The sequence below is a fragment of the Chanos chanos genome, chromosome 12 (genome assembly GCF_902362185.1).
Source record: "Chanos chanos chromosome 12, fChaCha1.1, whole genome shotgun sequence".
Classification (NCBI taxonomy): domain Eukaryota; kingdom Metazoa; phylum Chordata; class Actinopteri; order Gonorynchiformes; family Chanidae; genus Chanos; species Chanos chanos.
This window is the reverse complement of record NC_044506.1, coordinates 3387278-3405519: the sequence shown is the minus strand read 5'-3', so window position 1 is coordinate 3405519 and position 18242 is coordinate 3387278. Positions and strand designations below refer to the sequence as shown.

At 39.1% G+C, this 18242-nt stretch overlaps 1 non-coding gene and 1 gene segment (V, D, J or C); both read right to left on the bottom strand.

The window, feature by feature from the left end:
* Positions 1-12797: 12797 nt before the first annotated feature.
* Positions 12798-13335, bottom strand: LOC115825474 (Ig kappa chain V region 120-like). The segment is given in 2 exon segments: positions 12798-13138; positions 13287-13335. Coding segments are annotated over 2 exon segments (390 nt in total).
* Positions 13336-13994: 659 nt separating this feature from the next.
* On the bottom strand, positions 13995-14158 carry LOC115825805 (U1 spliceosomal RNA). The gene has a single exon (XR_004025765.1). It is a non-coding gene; the product is annotated as a U1 spliceosomal RNA (small nuclear RNA).
* Positions 14159-18242: the final 4084 nt, after the last annotated feature.

Genomic DNA, 18242 nt, shown 5'->3' with positions numbered 1-18242 from the left:
AGAAATGCGAGCGAGCCTTGAATTTAATCACAAGGAAATCGAGGATCTAAAAAGAGACAACGAGTGCTTGAAAATCACTGCTGAAAATTGACCAAGGAACTGGACAACATTGTCAAAGAAAACAAGACCATAAAAGAAACCATATTGGATATACAATCACGCAGCATGCGCGATAACTTAATTTTCTCCAGGATTCCAGAAAATAAAACCGAAAACCCGATAAACACGATTAAAGATTTCATACGAACCGAACTAAAACTTCCCTCCGACATTGTTGACAATATAACTTTCCACCGGGTTCATCGCCTTGGAATCACAGCAAAGAGGGGGCCTCGGCCCATCATTGCAAAGTTTGAACACTTCCAACAAAAGGAGCTAGTGAAAAGCAGAGGCAGAGAACTAAAAGGAACTCACTATGGCCTCAATGATCAGTTCCCTCGTGAAATAAATGATCGCCGCAAGAACCCCATTCTTAAACAATATCGAGTAGAAGGGAAAAGAGCTTCAATCACCATAGACAAACTGTACATCGACGGCCAACTATTTCGCGATCTCAAGATTACACCGTGGCTTTTCTAAATGGGAAAAAAAAAAAAAAAAAAAAAAAACACCCCAAATGCGAGTTACCTGTTCAAACCAGTGTTCTCTCACCATCTCTCTTTTTTCTTTAACTTAAACATTACCCACATACACGCCCACCCCCCCACCCCCAACGCCCCCACCTTTTTTTTCTGTTTTGTTTATTTAAATTTATTAGTTTGATTCTTTACACTATCTCTCACCTTATTTTTTCCTATTCCAATGACTCCAACCATCCACCCCTTTCCTCACTCTGTTTTCCCTCCCTGCTCTCCTTCTAATACACTGTTACATCTTATCCAGACTTATGTTTCTGTAATACCCTTCTGCACTGTCTGTTTCTGTGGTCTGTGTTCAAATGTCCTTCTGTCTGACTCTGTGTCTGTATATAAACTGAGTGTCTCTTTTCTTTGTTATATGTTAACATCACACATATTTGGAGTTCATGTGGAGTTCACCTCCCACCATTTCTATTCTATTCTGTTTTTTCCTATCTATCCCCCTTTTTTTTTCTTTCCCCTTTCTCCCCAATTTTATTTTATTATTATTTATCCTATTTTACTTTTTCTTTGTTGACTCCAGTTGATTCTACTACCAATGACACACAGTAAACACATGTAATGTCTTCAACAAAATGTATAAGTTGGAATGTCAGGGGTCTTAACTTGTTGGCAAAGAGAGTCAAAATACTCACTCACCTGCAAAACCTTAAAGGAGACATCTGTCTATTGCAAGAAACACACCTCATTAATTCAGAGCATGAAAAATTAAAAAATCAATGGGTTAACCAAGTTTTTGCAGCATCTTACACCTCTAAAAAAAGAGGAGTGGCAATATTAATCAGCAAAAATACACCTTACACCAGCAATTCAGTCACAGCAGATCCTGAGGGACGTTACCTAATAATCAGTGGTTCCATTGGCAATATCAAATTAACAGTAGCAAACATATATACACCCAATGAGGACAACCCCACATTTTTTCACAACTTTTTTGCTAAGCTTATGCACTTCTCTGACACGACCATCATTCTTGGAGGTGACTTCAATGCAATTATGGATTTTAACCTCGACCGCTCAAACACTACAAAATTCTCCAGACCAATGAAATCTTCAGAAACACTGCAACAATACATAAATGACTTTGGCCTCAGTGACAACTGGCAACTACATAACCCCACCAGCAGAGAATATACTTATTACTCTCCACACCACAATTCACGTTCCCGGATCGATTACTTCTTAATAAGCAATTCTATTATATCTTAAACAGGGAATGCAAAGATTCACCCAATTATCATTTCTGACCATGCCCCAGTTAGCTTCAATCTCATAAACAAAATCTCCATAAAACCACAGACTAGATGGCGCTTTAACACATCATTACTGCAAGATTCAGGATTCAACACATACCTGATACAAGAGTGGACATCCTTTATTGAACTGAATGACTCCCCATTCACCTCATCTACATTATTATGGGAAACAGCTAAGGCAGTATTAAGAGGAAAAATCATTTCATACTCCACTCACAGAAAAAAGAAAGAACAAGACTTGGAAAAAAAGCTTGAGCAGAGAATTGGTGAGCTTACTCTGCTAGTAGCTGAAAATCCATCAGATGACCTTCGTAAAGAACTCACTGAAACGAAATACGAACTTGATACCATCATAAATAAGAAAACCCAATTCCTTATACAGAGACTCAGGCATAACCATTTTGAACAAAATGACAAATCTGGACAGTATCTGGCAAATCAACTAAAAAGACAACAAGAAAAAACAATCACACCAGTCATTAAAAACTCTGAAGGGAAAACCGTGTCCACTCCAAATGATATCTCAGCAACCTTTCAGTCCTTTTATTACAACCTTTACAAATCCAACTGTACATGTGATCCCTCTGCAATTCAAACTTTTCTTGACAATATCAAACTCCCCAGGCTAAATAAAACTCAAGTAATAAATCTAGATCGACCACTTTCATCAGATGATTTTAAAAAAAGCACTGTTTTCAATGCCAAATAACAAAGCACCTGGAGCCAGTGGTTTCCCAGCAGAATTTTACAAACATTTCTGGCCAACAATATCACCATTATTCATAAAAATGACCACTGAAATTCAACATTCCTCTGTCATTCCACCCCATATGAATACAGCACTTATATCACTCCTCCTTAAGCCTAATAAAGACCAAACTCTCTGCTCAAGCTATCGCCCGTTATCTCTCATTAACACAAACATTAAAATCATCAGTAAAGCACTAGCTATGAGATTAGAAACAGTCATCTCTTCTATAACACACCCTGATCAAACAGGCTTCATTAAAGGTAGGCATTCATCAAATAAAATGCGCCATCTATTCAATCTAATCAGTATAGCCAAAACCAGAAAAAAAACAATACAGTCATCCTGTCATTAGATGCCGAAAAAGCATTTGACCGTGTTAACTGGACATTCTTATTCTCCACATTAGAAAGATTTGGTTTTGGTGATTCATTTATTCAATGGATTAAAATTTTGTACAACTCACCCACAGTATCAGTAATCACAAATGGTATAATTTCACAATGTTTCACACTTCACAGAGGTACAAGACAAAGATGCCCACTCTCACCCCTACTATTTGCCCTGTTTATTGAACCCTTAGCAGCTGCCATCCGCCAAAACACCCAAATCACAACCCACAAAGTCAGTCTATATGCAGATGACCTATTACTATATGCACAAAATCCTCTTACATCACTCCCAGCCATTTTCAATCTGATTGGGAGATTTTCTGCCATCTCAGAATATTCAATCAACTGGTCAAAATCCATTATTCTCCCAGTTAACCAGGACCAGTAGAATGTTGTGACACCCAGGCTCTCACTAAACATCCCTGCAGGTAACATTCAATATCTTGGCACTGATATTTCCTCCAACCTTTCAGATTTGTTTGAATTGAACTTCATACCAATTCTTAAAACCACCGAAAAGTGTTTAAGTTGTTGGAATAGCTTACCACTCTCACTTGCTGGGTGCATAGCTGCAGTGAAAATGTCAATCCTACCAAGAATCAACTACCTCTTCCCAACACCCAACCGTCTTCCCAACACTCAACTAATTTTCTACCCTTAACTCAATAATCACAAAATTTTACTGGAAAAATAAACAACCAAGAATTAAACTCTCAACACTCCAGGAAAGCAAGCAGCTTGGTGGCTTAAATGCCCAAAACTTTCTCTATTACTTCTGAGCTCATCAGTACATAATGAAATGGATATATTCAGACATGCAACAAGATCCTTGGCTTGAAACTGAACAGTCAGTTTGTGAAGAACTCTCTATTAAAGACTTGCCATTCTTATCCCAATCAATCAAAAAACAAAACTGCTATAAGGTCATCACCATTTCAACAACCTTGGAAGCTTGGTGGAAAACCAATAAGATCGCAAATCACCCACTTAAACCATGTAACCTCACACCAATTTGGAACAACCCCGATTTCTTAATCAATAAGACCGCCTTCACATTTAATTCCTGGAAAAGTAAGGGAATCACCCACTTAGAACACCTTTTTGCAAATGATAAATTCTTAACCATCCATGAACTAACACAGAAATATAACATGACCCAACCAAACTTTTTACAGTACCTCCAGCTTAAGAATGCATTAAAAAATAAAATACAACTTTCCAACACTGATTTACAACCACCACCATTAGTAGAAAAGATGGCATCCATTTCAACATCTGAAAAACCCATATCTAAAATGTACAAACACATATCATCACCAAACCATTATTACCTGTGCCTGTCTTTGTGAGTACCTGTCTTTGTGATTTGTGATTTTTGACCATGTTTGCCTTGACCTGTGTTTGCCTGCCGATTTGGATTTGTTGCCCTGTGGATTCTTGGCTTTGACCTTGATTGACCAACCTTTTGCCTTACATATTGGATTCGTTTGCTCTGTGGATTTTTTAGTTTTAGTTTTGTCAACCCTTCCAGATGTAGTGCTCACTGCTCACTTGAACATATTCACAGCAGTAGATATGAGATGCCATTTGAAAACAGCGATTAGTATGTTTGTATGTGTGACAGAGCCAGACCGCAAGTGTTATGTTAACACAGCATGTGAACACAAATGGAAACCAGTTATCTTGGAAACCATTTGGCACATAACACCGGTCCTGTGTGACTCCACTGCTAATGCATACTAATAGTTAGCTATCGATGCAGAGTTAACATTACTGACAAAATTCCTTTCAGAAATATATGTTTTAATCTTGTCAGATAAACACAGTGCTGTTAGTAAGGTCAAGCGCAGGCTGTTGACTCACACAGGACCTGGTCCCAATAAGACAAGGGGGGGCGGGAATCAAGCAGTGATGAGGGTCATCCAGCTGTTTCACATTGCAGGCAATGCTATGTAGTAGAAGTAAAAATAACCTAGCCTGCAACTTATTGACATGTTTATCCTGTTTAAGGCCAATCTGAGTTAACTTAGGACCTATTTATCTAAAGCATTTTCACTGTCTTTAATAAAGGAAGCATTCAATTCAACTGTGTTTCTATAGGTTTTGTAGCATATTCCACAAGCTTTTTATTCTACAGGTTCTACAAGCAAGTCAGTGCATTCAGTAGGTTGTTTCAGAGTCATTAGGCTCTGTAAATGCATTGTGACAACGATACAACAATGTGTTGACATTAAAAAGAAAATGTACTTTTGAATATTAAAGTATTTTTAAAAGCCAGTACTCCAGTACTTTAACTCAAGTGAAAATTCAACCGAACAACTTATACTTGTATTAGAGTAATATTTAATGCAGGAGTGTCTATACCAGGTGTAAGATTATGGTGACATCTGAGCAAACATGGTTTATGATAGGAGAACTGTTTAACCTGATGGTCTTATTACCATAGATACAAAGAAAGCTTCACACCTTTGGTGCCACGTTACTGTAGGAGCCAATAGCAACTGATTAAGGCAAAATACAACTGGTAATGGGCAAATGGCAGCCATCACAGACAAAAGGGGAATTTAGCATTAGCACCTAGATTCTTATTTGCATCAAGCAACGTTGCACACCTGTTGTCTGTTTGCTTCATGGTATAAAAGGCCGATCACGGTAACAGTTCTCTGAGTTAAGCTTTGTAGGCAGACACACTGCCGGATTCCACCACCACCAAATAAAGCTTTTCTTCAAGCGCGCTTTTTCTCTGGTTCGTTTACTTGTAAAATCACAAGAAAATCCAACACAGGGTTCACCAATCTTTTTGAAACTGAGAGCTACTTCAAGGGTACTGAGTAATGCAAAGGGCTACCAGTTTGATAACACACTTCTGAAAGAACAAAGTTGCACAGTTTACCTTTAATTTTATATTATTATTAATGATATTCTACATGAAGACACTGATCACGTTAATGATTCATCACAATAATTATGCAGAATGATTCAACAAGGTAGTAAACAGATACATTTCAACATGCAATATTTTATTTCTATAAACCTTTGCAACTGGGTTGGTAGTTAACACGGTAGCTTTTGTGACGTGTATTGAAGTGTCTCTCCACGTTGTGCTGCTTTGCCGTCGCCACAGCCGCACTGCAAATGAAACACACAGTTTTCTTTCACATTAATAAAAAAAGAACTCTTCCTCCCATTCACTGTGACAATGATAAGTTTTCTTCCTTTTTTCTGCCATGTTTTTGTGGGTAGAAAATGCATTCATCTCCTCATCTTCGCAGCGCTCGCGAGCTCATCTCAGCAAAGCTGTGGTTTGTCATGCGCACTAGACTGACCTCAGAGTTCATGTATATTAAACTTTTTTTTATGATAATTTTTTTTATGTTTTTATATATTCATTTTTAAATCTACATCACTGTAAATGTAATTCAAAAAGAATAGCAACACAATTAAATAAAATTTTAGACTGAGCTCGTTGCTGATTAGTGCTATTTTTAGAACTGGCCTGCGGGCGACTGATGTGGTCCCGCGGGCACCACGTTGCTGACCCCTGATCTATACTATGACTCAGGTAATGAGGGGTTGTGTACTTTGTCCATCCCTGGACAGAGGCATACATCAAACTGTAAGAAATGAACATTTTCTCAATCAGTGACAAAACTGAATGTATCTGACCCTGAGTGAGGTGTCCCGTTCCCACCAGTAGAACGAGTGACATCATCGTTGTGCTATATGTCAGTGTCTCTGAAAGGACTTAACACTCATCGATCAACACTGGAGTTCTTCCAGGGAGGCAACATGGACAATTTATGTGCAGCTCAGGTCAATCTCAGTAAACTAGCCCACGTTGCTACAGCTCGGCTTGGTCCTCCCCTGCACCAGTAGTCGTACCCCGCTATGGCACAGACACACAAACACACGGAGAGAGCAAACGGAGGGAGACACGACAATCACCAAAATCCTATAACACAAAAAGAGAATTTAAACCAAGCACTAAGTACAATAAAGCAGTGATGGAATGTAACGAAGTACAAGTACTTCGTTACTGTACTTAAGTACATTTTTCATGTATCTGTACTTTACCTAAAGTAAAAAAGCAATGTGAACAGAATTTTAGTCAGGTACCTCTCATCACTATAACATATGTTTAAAAATCTATAATCAGACCTTTATTTAGCTATGATCAGAAATGTGTTATGAGCGATTCTTTATCTTTTCATAAATCTCTTCTGTGAGCTCTTTTGAGTGACAGACAAATCAAAACAGAGAGAGAGACAGGTAGAAAGACATGTAGAGAGAAAGGACTGTGGAGGAGAAGAGAGGAGATGAGGTCATATTGTGTCTGTCATCATCACCATGATGAGGTCACAGGTCAAATGATCACATCAGAGATTCACTGAGGTCAGGGGTCAAAGGCCAAACACTGCCCAGATATGTGGAGAATTTTTCAGTCTTCAGTGTGCAGTAATCAATATACATTTATATTTTTTTCTAGAATAAAAATATGCATTTTTGGACACTATTCCACACTGCATAGAGAATAGAATCTATCATAGAATAATGACAGTTGTCTGTCAGTAATGTGCGGCTGGTCTCTTTCACACAGACACATTCATATGGAGTGTATCAGTAAATCGTTAAAGGACATTGAAGTGGGTCTATGTTGTCCAGGCTGAAACTGAAGTCAGTTCTGGGTTATGAGGGAGTTTTCAAACTCTCTAACTGTGTCTCTGCTACACAGCTTTGTGTCACTCTAGTGTGACAGAGGTTTTTGTATGACCGTTTCATTACACTCAAACACTGTGGTACACTTTTGGTGGAGGCACCAAACTCATCCTGAAAAGTAATTGTTTTTCTTTTCCTCCATTCTCCATTAAGTGTTATATTTATATTTAATATCTTAAATATTGACAGGAGAGACAGTTAGAGAATCTGAAAATACATTGTATTGTATCAGATAAACTAGATGGTTCAGCTTCATGATGAGATGAGTTTTCATTTGCAGTCACACAAAAAGAGAATTAAAGAACAGGTTTTATATCAAAGGCCTGAGAAACCAAACTGCTGTGTGTTCCAGAGGCTAATTTCAGAGGAAGGTAATTATGGATTTGCAGTTATAGGTTGTGAATTTGTTGTCAGTCTTTCTCAGTTTATACATTTTTTATAGAATTGAGAGATTTTCCAGAGGCAGTTATGACTCAATTTTCACATAAACAGACAAAGGCATTGTGTCAGGAGTATGTACTCACTGTAGTATTAATGCTAAATGTCAGCTAAGTAAAATAATAAAATAAGACAAAACAGTGAGTAGACTGTATGTAGACTGTATGTATTCTCATGATCTTCACTGTTCTAGTGAATTCCCAGGAAATATTTTTATAGATAAAATATATCCATTGTTATATTGTACCATTGTTATACTGCACCTAAAATTAGGTGCTAGTCAGGGCTAAACTCAGTGCCAGCCTGCTTCACGAGGCTCAAATGTGAATGCTGTCTTAAACCTGGGCTAAAAGCTTTCTTGACTCAAGAAAAGATAAACCTTTAATCCTGGTCTGATTTGCAATATCAACAGCTGTATAATGTATAACTCCAAGATAATTTCAGCTGCAGATATAATATGATTTTTATAATGTGACTCCGTATCACTCTAAATGATTTTTCAACAGGGCAACCTCATGACATTTTAAATAGCTGTCAGTGTCCATTCACCCCATGCCTCTGTTTGACTTATTGTCAAATCTCTGTCTCTACCACCCTGTCTCTTGGCCAGTCAGAGCCAAGTTGGATCTAATTGGCTAAGCACTTTTTTCCCCAATCATTGTGCACATCTGTCCACAGGTTGTTCCCTCATTGTGTCTGCATATCTGTATATATCTGTAATATCATTAAAATTAGGCCCAGGGTAAAACTGCAGAAGCTACCATTCACACATTTGTCATGTCTCGCGTCGATTACTCAAACTCAAGGAAGTTTGATCACATTACACCTGTCCCAGCTTCCCTTCACTGGCTCCCACTACATGCAAGGGCAGATTTTAAGGTCCTCTTCTTGACATATAAAATTCCACATGGACTTGCCCCAGCCTACCTATCTGACTTAATTACAACCTATAACCCTTTAAACAGTGATATTGGGCTCTACATAAACCTTGCTGTTGTTGTTGTTGTTGTTGTTGTTGTTGCTGTACTGAGTCGTGCCTGTTTCCTTGATTCCTAGCATTCCCTTTTCCCTTTGTTCCTAGTTACCTTGTTCCTCTTTCCCATTCAGCCTGGTTATCTTGTTCCTTTGTTAACCTTGTTGCCTGTTCCCTGTGTTAGCCTTCCCGCCTATCGACTATGGCCTGTAGTGATCAATGCATTATCAATAAACTGCCTGTTTATTGATCACATATTTATCACATATTAATTACACCCGAAGAATTGCCTGCACTTTTATCCATTCTCCTCTCAGTTCATGACACTTATTTACTATTGTCAGCAAAGATTCTTAACAAACTGAGCAGTGTTTTGCCACTTGGATGGCTAAATATCCGTTTTTATAAGGGTAAAAATATTATGATCAATAAATATACAAAACAAGCATAAACTCTGCATTTTACTTAGTCAGCCATAGTTCCTTAGCTTTCACTGTCGAACAGATAGGGAAATTAAGATTCCAAGTTAATTTTCTTAGAAATGAATAAATAACATGACAGTAAAATAACAAAATATTGCTCCACATTCCAAGTGCTTCATAAAGATCCACTGGCACTCAATGACCATGATTTAAATAAAGATCATTATCAATACTGTTTCTCTCTGGTTTTCCATTTTAATGTTGTTCACAGAGTTTCCATACAACCAAACCCGCCCAGATATCTCCACCAACAAACTGTAACCATAATATTCTCTAAACTGATAGGTTCACACATCTGTGTAAACACACAAACCTTTTTCCTCACAATATCAGTTATCATATCTAGTAAAGCATCCCGTTCAGTTTCACACTGGGTTTCACAAAGTGAGTTCCTTTAGTGTGGATGAGTAATTGATTAGTATCTGTGGGAGAGGCTCCCAGGTCTGGGCCAGATAAGACCGAGTCCCTCTCCACACTGAATGCTGTACTTCTCATGCTGAGTTTAAAACAAATTCCAAGATTTCAAAAAGCAGCCAAAGTCTTCAGGAGTCCGATGCAGTGTAAGTTTATTGCATTCAGCAGTGAACAAAATACAACAAACTGAGTCAGGTCCCAGGGAGTGACTGAATATAATACAGAAAATCATGCCCTTATATCTAAAATTTTACCTGCATGCTAAACCTATGTAACCAATAAATGCATAACACGGTTGTATGGTAACACCCCTTACATCATCGGTGTTTTGCATGGTCCAACCCATTCGCTTCCAGAAATTTCCCCAGATTTTCCCAGAATTCATTATTCCATACATCATTATTTCCGGAGTGTCCTTGTTTGGTTAAATAAAAAAAATAAGATTCAACCGTGTCCTCATTTTACCTCGGATACCCAACCATGTCCCCAATTTCACCTCAGACACTTTACCCTTAATGCAGGTGTTAACTATCGAGCGTTGGGCTTAATGCAGGTGTTAACTATCAAGTGTTGGGCTAGTCCATGCAAAACGGATGCTGATGCAGCTGCATCCTGACCATTGCTTATGCTTCCTTATCACTATCCTAGATTTTACCCTTTTTATGTTGCCTTCATGTGTTGCTGTCCTTGCATTTTCCCTTTTTGATATGCCGAGGCCCTCTTCCGTTGGCTTTCAACTTACAGAGGCCTTCTCCCATTTTAGAGGCCTTCTTCGATTTCTCCAACATATCCTCATCTAAATCTAGATAAAACCTTCTATATGAAACCGGTATGTGGTTTAGATGAGTGTGATCCAGGGCTTGGCTTTGGAAAGACAGAGTTGTAAGAAGTCCAGAGAGAGGAGTGTCCTTCACTAGTGTAGTAACCCAGCAGCACTTTACTGGAGCTCTCTCTTCCTCACACTGGTCAGAGGCCTGAGGAGCTCCAGTCATGATCAGTCTCTCCACATCTTCTAGAAGAAACACAGACACTCTCATTTAATGCAATCCACCAGAGAATCTTCAGAACCCTTAAGAAGAAATAACTGTGGATTTTTAACACTCCATCTACAACTGTACACATCTAACACTCTGTCTCTAAGTCTGTACATTTAACACAGTTTGTCTATAACTCTACACATCCAAACAGTCTGTATATACCTTTACACATTTAACTATCTTTAACGCTACACTTTTAACACTTAGTTATGACTCTACATAATACTCTAAAACTCTAATAATACTCTAATACTCTCTCTGTAACTCTATATGTTTGACACTCTGTCTATTGCTCTACATATTTAACACAATCATTAACACTATGTGTAATTATATACATCTTAAGCATGTTTGTTTGTAAAACACTATATGTAATACTTTATGTGGACAAATCTGTATACCTTCACAATTTAAAATAAAAAGCAGCAGAAAGAAGAACTATTTTCATCATTAAACAACTCTTTTGATGAGTGTCAGCATTTTAAGCCTTTCCTCAGCTTATGAAGATTAATCACTGAATTAATCAGCCATTGTTGGTATCATCTCTTTTTCATGGATTGTCTATTTTTCACATTAGACAATCCATGAAAAAGAGATGGTACCCAGTAGTGTAGAGTCCATAAACTCATCTGTTGGTTTTAGCAGTCCTGTAGCTGTTCTCAGATCAGTCTTTGTTCCCTCTGTACCTGAGGGAGGTTTTTGTATGATGCTCTAACACTGTGTGAGTGGAGTGTAACTATATTACTGACAGTAATAATCTCCTGCATCTTCAGTCTGGACTCCAGTGATTTCAATATAATCAGACGCACTCCCACTATGTTGGAGCATCTGATAGAGAGAGGAAACTCTTTCCACCACTTTGGAGTAAGGAATATTTATGATTGAGACCTCAGCCTACACCAAGTTAACCAACACTCAATAAACCTACGCCCAGTCAACACATGACTGGAAAACCCATGCCTAGTCAATCCACATCCATTTGATCCAAGCCCAGTCTATCCACACCCAGTCAATCCATGTCCACTCAGTTCCACTAGGCATCTTGCAGAGTCAGACCTGAGCTGGTGTCCAGCAGATGTATGATTTGATGGTAGATTTGATGTAGACTGGTGTAGTTCCACTAGCTGCTCTGAAGACCACAGCCAAGGCCTTGGACCTTATAACTTGTACAAATGGTAACAGACAGCCAGTAGAGGGAGACAAAGAGAGGAGTGGCACGAGCATTTTGTCATGTTAAAAACTAAAGTAGCTGTCTCCTTATCAGTCCTCTGGAGTAGATGGATTGGACGTGCAGGAAGACATGGTGACTGGTTCTGTAGAATCTGTTTTTGACTATGGGAGAAGAGCTGCTTTAGTTTGGGTTCATCTGTGTCTTTCTGTTCTCTTTTTATTGTGTTGTTGCCTGATAATTAAAACGATGCTATGTCTCCTCATGTGGCCAGTGTCTGTGACTTTGTTGAAATCCGTGTAAATGTTGCTTGCTTTTTTTGTTGTTGCTGCTGTTTGTTAGTTAGTTTGTGTGTGTGTGTGTGTGTGTGTGTGTGTGTGTGTGTGTGTGTGTGTGTGTGTGTGTGTGTGTCTGTATCATGACTCCTATCTGAGCCATGTCATTCTCTTCCAACTCAGCACCTGCAGTAGGTCCCAGCTGCAGCAGTGCAGTCTCTGTGCAGTCTGACTGAGGGAGGTTTTTGTACGGCTCTATATCACTGTGTAAACACCCAGTTGCTACTGATGTAATGTAAACTCTGACAGTAATAATCTCCTGCATCTTCAGTCTGGACTCCTCTGATGGTCAGAGTGAAGTCAGTGCCAGATCCACTGCCGCTGAAACGTTTTGGAATTCCTGACTGTAATCGACTGGCCAAGTAAATGAGGAGTTTAGGAGCCTGTCCAGGTTTCTGTTGGTACCAGTGCAGGTACTCACCACTATAGTAACTTGAGTAATACACTGCAGGACTGGTTTTACAGTTAATAGTGACTGTGTCTCCTGGAAGAGCAGATTTCACTTCAGGAGTCTGAGTCACAGTCACCTGTCCCCTGGACTCTAAAATTTTAAGGGAAAAAAAAATCTTTTTAAATTACATTAAATGTTGTATGAAATAAAAATCATGTCTGTCAGACCGTTTTTCCCCCAAAGGTTAAAGATTTGGTCTGCAACACATTTGTGTTTTAGAGTTAATGTAAAATCTTACCATGAAAACAGAGTGTCAGTGTCCAGATGAAGATGGTGATGAAAGTCATGGTGTCTGTTGGTTAAGTTTGTGGGGCAGACAGCTCTCAGTCATCAAGTGTTAAACTCACAGGACTATAAACACTCCCAGAGCACTGAAGTATGTGCCGTCAATGCAAAGTCTCCTCTCTCTATGGAAATGATCTTCCTGGGTAAAAAGGACGCTTGTAATTAAAGTGTTGTGAACACAGACTTGGTTCCTAATGGAAATGCTGCACATTACAGCTCAGTCTAAATATTGCCATATTATTTCCCTGAAAAACTTCTTACTTAAATTAAACATGTTTCAATGACTTTTTAAAATGGCTTTAACGTTTATCTATTTTGTTCTCCATATTTTATATAATGTCCAACATTCAAAGCAGACTGTGTCGCTGTCACTGGCCATTTTATGTTATTCTTTTACATATGCTTCCTGATTTAAATTAAAATCTCTGTTATCACACACACTGTGAACAGTGAATTTGTCCTCTGCATTTAACCCATCCAACACATCAGTAGTGAACAGACACAGGAGCAGTGGGCAGCATTCCTCTGCACCCGGGGAGCATTAGGGTTAAGTGCCTTGCTTGAGGGCACACAGCCGAGGATGTTGGGCCTCGGAATCGAACCAGCAACCCCCCAGTCACAAGCCCGGTTTGCTAACCTTTAGACCACAGCTGCCCCAGACCAGGGGAGAGTGCGGATGTAGCCCCCCACTACCACAAGTTATGCAGTCGAGATTCCCGCATTTGGGGAATTCACAGAGGTCAGCATAGCCCAAGTGCAATGGCTAAGCCTCACGCTGGGTGAACCACCTTTGTGATCATGGTGTCTCCCCTGCCAGGTAAGTATCATAGCTTCAGATTTCATAACTATAGCTCTTTTCCACTATGGCGGTGCCGGTGCCAGTGCTGGTGCCGGTGCCAGTGCTGGTGCCGGTGCCAGTGCTGGTGCGGAGCCAGCTCTGACTTGGTGCCTTTTGAGAACCGGTTCAAATTTCCATAGGTTTGGGAAACGAACATTGATTGGTTCTTGCATGGTTCTCATTTGCATAGCCACTGATGTCAGCGGTTCCAATTTTTGGGAACAGCAATTTTGCGGTGCCCTACCGGTGCCAGCTTTTTGGCACTGGCAATAGCATTTTTCCAGTGGAAAAGTGCAGCCCCAGTTATAGATTAGGCACCAGCACTGCATCAGTGGAAAAGGGGTATTAGTGAATCATTAGTTGATTCTGTGTTTGGTTAGTCTAGTCTTGCTCTGTTCAGTATAAATGCTCCTAGTTTTCCCTTCTTTGGATGTGTGAAATTGTGTTGCCAACGGGTCGTGCTAACCAGAAGTTTGAATCCTGAAACCTGTAAGCTCCCAGAAATCTTTTGTTTCATCCTGTTTACTACTAAAAAAAAATTCTAAGCAAATCCAGAAATAGTCTGGATACAGTCTGAAGTCTGTGGTGCAGTTTGTTTTTCTTCCAAATGTTAAATGTTAAATGTTGAGTCAGAGTGAAGAAATTGTATGACATTTTCATGTGTTTGATGTGATGTAATTGCAAACAGTCAAAACATATCAAAATTGATCACCAGGTCTGTAATGATTTTTCAATGACAAATGGAATTCTGAATAGACAGTCGTTTGAATTCTCTTCAAAGATTAAAAGGACAGATTAGAGATCTGACTCCTCTTTGAGCTTAGTTAACTGTATAAATACAACAAGAAGTTATTATCCATGTTTTAGCTCTTAGCTCTCTTACAGTGGAGTTCAGTCTTTTATAAAAGGATTATACTGTGTGTAAAAACTCCCTGAGATGGTTTTCATTTGGTTCTCTTTTGAGTGTCCTACTTCATTTACGGTGTTCACAACTGCACAGAAACTCTTTCACACTCTCACAAAACTCACATTAATTAGGACAAAACTAATGTTTTCACTGGTGGAACATGAAATGAAATGAATATTTGACTAAAGTTTACGACACGGCAAGAATAAACCATTCACGAGATGGAGTCAGGCTGTTTCCACACTTTTACCAGTTTAATAGTTCCCTGTGTTTGACTGCACATGTCTCTGGTCAATGAGAGACAAATGGCTTTAATTTCTATAGTTCCATAGGTGGATATTCCCTTTAAATAGAGAATGTCATTCACTGGACCATCAAAGCTTCATTTGCCACTGTGACATGTGAGACAGTAAAGACTCAAAATGTAAAGATCTACAGGTAAACTATGATGGTGTGTATGTACCTTTTTGAATGAACTGTATAACATGACCAGTCAGTGTCTCTACCATGTTATCTGTAGATTATTTAAATTGCCTAGTGTTGTGCCAGTGGTACAGAGAAATTCTGGTTAATGGTTTACTGTGAATATTACACTAATTAGACCTAGCTGGTAATCTGGTCAGAATCATAGGCAGCCTGTTTAGTGTGGATGAGTAATTGATTAGTATCCTCATTTAAATCTAGATAAAACCTTCTACATGAAGCTGGTATGTAGTTTGTATGAGTGTGATCCAGGGCTTGTCTTTGGAAAGACAGAGTTGTAACAAGTCCAGAGAGAGGAGTGTCCTTCACTAGTGTAGTAACCCAGCAGCACTTTACTGGAGCTCTCCCTTCCTCACACTGGTCAGAGGCCTGAGGAGCTCCGGTCATGATCAGTCTCTCCACATCTTCTAGAAGAAACACAGAGACTCTCATTTAATACAATTCACCAGATAATCTTCAGAACCCTTAAGAAGAAATAACTGTAGATTTTTAACACTCCATCAACAACAGTAAATCTCTAACTCTCTATCTCTAACTCTGTACATTTAACACAGTTTGTCTATAACTCTACACATCTGAACACTCTGTAAATACCTTTACACATTCAAGTAGTGGTGGTCCCTCAGGGCCGTCTGAGTATTCCCTGAATACCCCACTAGACTGGTTACATCAATGCATGCATCTAACAACTAAAATAAAAGTACAAAGATTGTGAACTGTACTATTTCTGTCAGTTTTTTTTTTTTTTTCTAATTCTGTTTTATATTTTTGCATGATGCCTGATAATAATATAGCAGTGTCTCGTTGGTCTTACTCAGAGCCATGTAGAGAGAGAAACAGAATTAATTCTGTCAGCAGTTTGTTAAATGTACAATTTACTTAGAGAAATTTGACTGAGAAGCATGAAATAGTTAGCAGGGGGAGACCAAAACCAAAGTTGGGACTCCAGTAACCAGGCAAAAGAATCCACATTTGTACAGTTAAAATGGGACAACAAATGACATGAAGAGGTCATCATGCACTTCATCAGAAAAGAGAGGACAGACTTCATCTTCAGATGTTTTTTGGTTTTAAATCTCTTCAGACTGACTTTTTGTAACTTTGCTGTAGCTTGATGCCGTAGTTATCATACTAGCGCATTCCAGTCCAGTTGTGAATGTAGGTCCATCCTACAGAGGTGGCAGTTTGTCTGTTTTGTTTTTGTTTTCGGCGGGGGCGCTTACATGTGGTTGGGGGGTTAGGGGCAGATTTTGGAAACTGAAGGCCCACGGTGAGAGGGCACTGTCCACCTTTGTGTTTTACTATCTCTAACTCTACACTTAGCTACACAACTAATACTCTACACAACTAATACCCTCTCTATAACTCTATACATTTAACACTCTCTGTAACTACACATTTAACACTCTGTCTATGACTCTGCACATGTATCACTCTGTATAACTCCACATGTTTAACACTCTATATACTTAACTACTATACATATATACACACTATCTGTAACTCTACACATGTAACACTCTGTCTATGATTCTACATAATTACCTCTCTGCCTATATCTTTACACATTTAACTGTCTATATATAACTACACATTTGAAACTCTGTTTATAACACTACATATTTAACAGAGTCTTTAACACTATACAGAACTCAACACATTTTAATCATTCAGTAGTGGTTCTAGCTTGTATGGCACCCTGGCCGAACCCCTACCGTTCAGTGGCACTGTAATCATGTTTATGAAATACTACACGTAATACTTTATGTGTGAAAATCTGTATACCTCCATAACTCAAAATAAAGAGCAACTGAACGAAGAACTATTTTCACCATTGTTTTAAGCATGTCCTCATCTTATGAAGATTAATCACTGAATTAATCAGCCATAGTTGGATATAAATGCCAAAAATGCGGACAAAGCAGTACACAACAAGCAGAGTTGATACCCAGTAGTGTACAGTCCAGAGCTCATCTAATGATGGTTTTAGCTGTTCTGCAACTGTTCTCAGATCAGTCTTTGTTCCCTCTGTAGCTGAAGGAGGTTTTTGTATGATGCTCTAGCACTGTGTGAGTGGAGTGTAACTATATTGCTGACAGTAATAAACCCCTGCATCTTCATTCTGAACTCCAGTGATTTTCAGTGTAAACTGAGTAACCGACCAAGTCCCACTACGTTGGAGCATCTGATGGTGAGAGGAAACTCTTTCCACTACTTTGGAGTAAGGAATATTCATGTTTGAGACCTGAGCCACACCAAGTCAACCAACACTCAGTAAAACCTACACCCAGTTAACCTAAGCCCAGTCAATCCATGTCCCCTCTGTTCCACTAGGCGTCCTGCAGAGTCAGACCTGAGCTGGTGTCCAGCAGACATATGGTTTGATGGTGGATTTGATGTGGACTGGTGTAGTTCCCCTGGCCACTCTGAAGGCCAGAGTCAAAGCCTTGGACCTCATAACTTATGCAAATGGTAACAGACAGCCAGTAGAGGGAGACAAAGAGAGGAGTGGCACAAGCATTTTTTCATGATAAAAACTAAACTGGCTGTCTCCTTATCAGTCCTCTGGAGTGGATGGATTGGACGTGCAGGAGGACATGGTGACTGGTTCTGTAGAATCTGTTTTTGACTATGAGAGAAGAGCTGCTTTAGTTTGGGTTCATCTGTGTCCTCCTATTCTC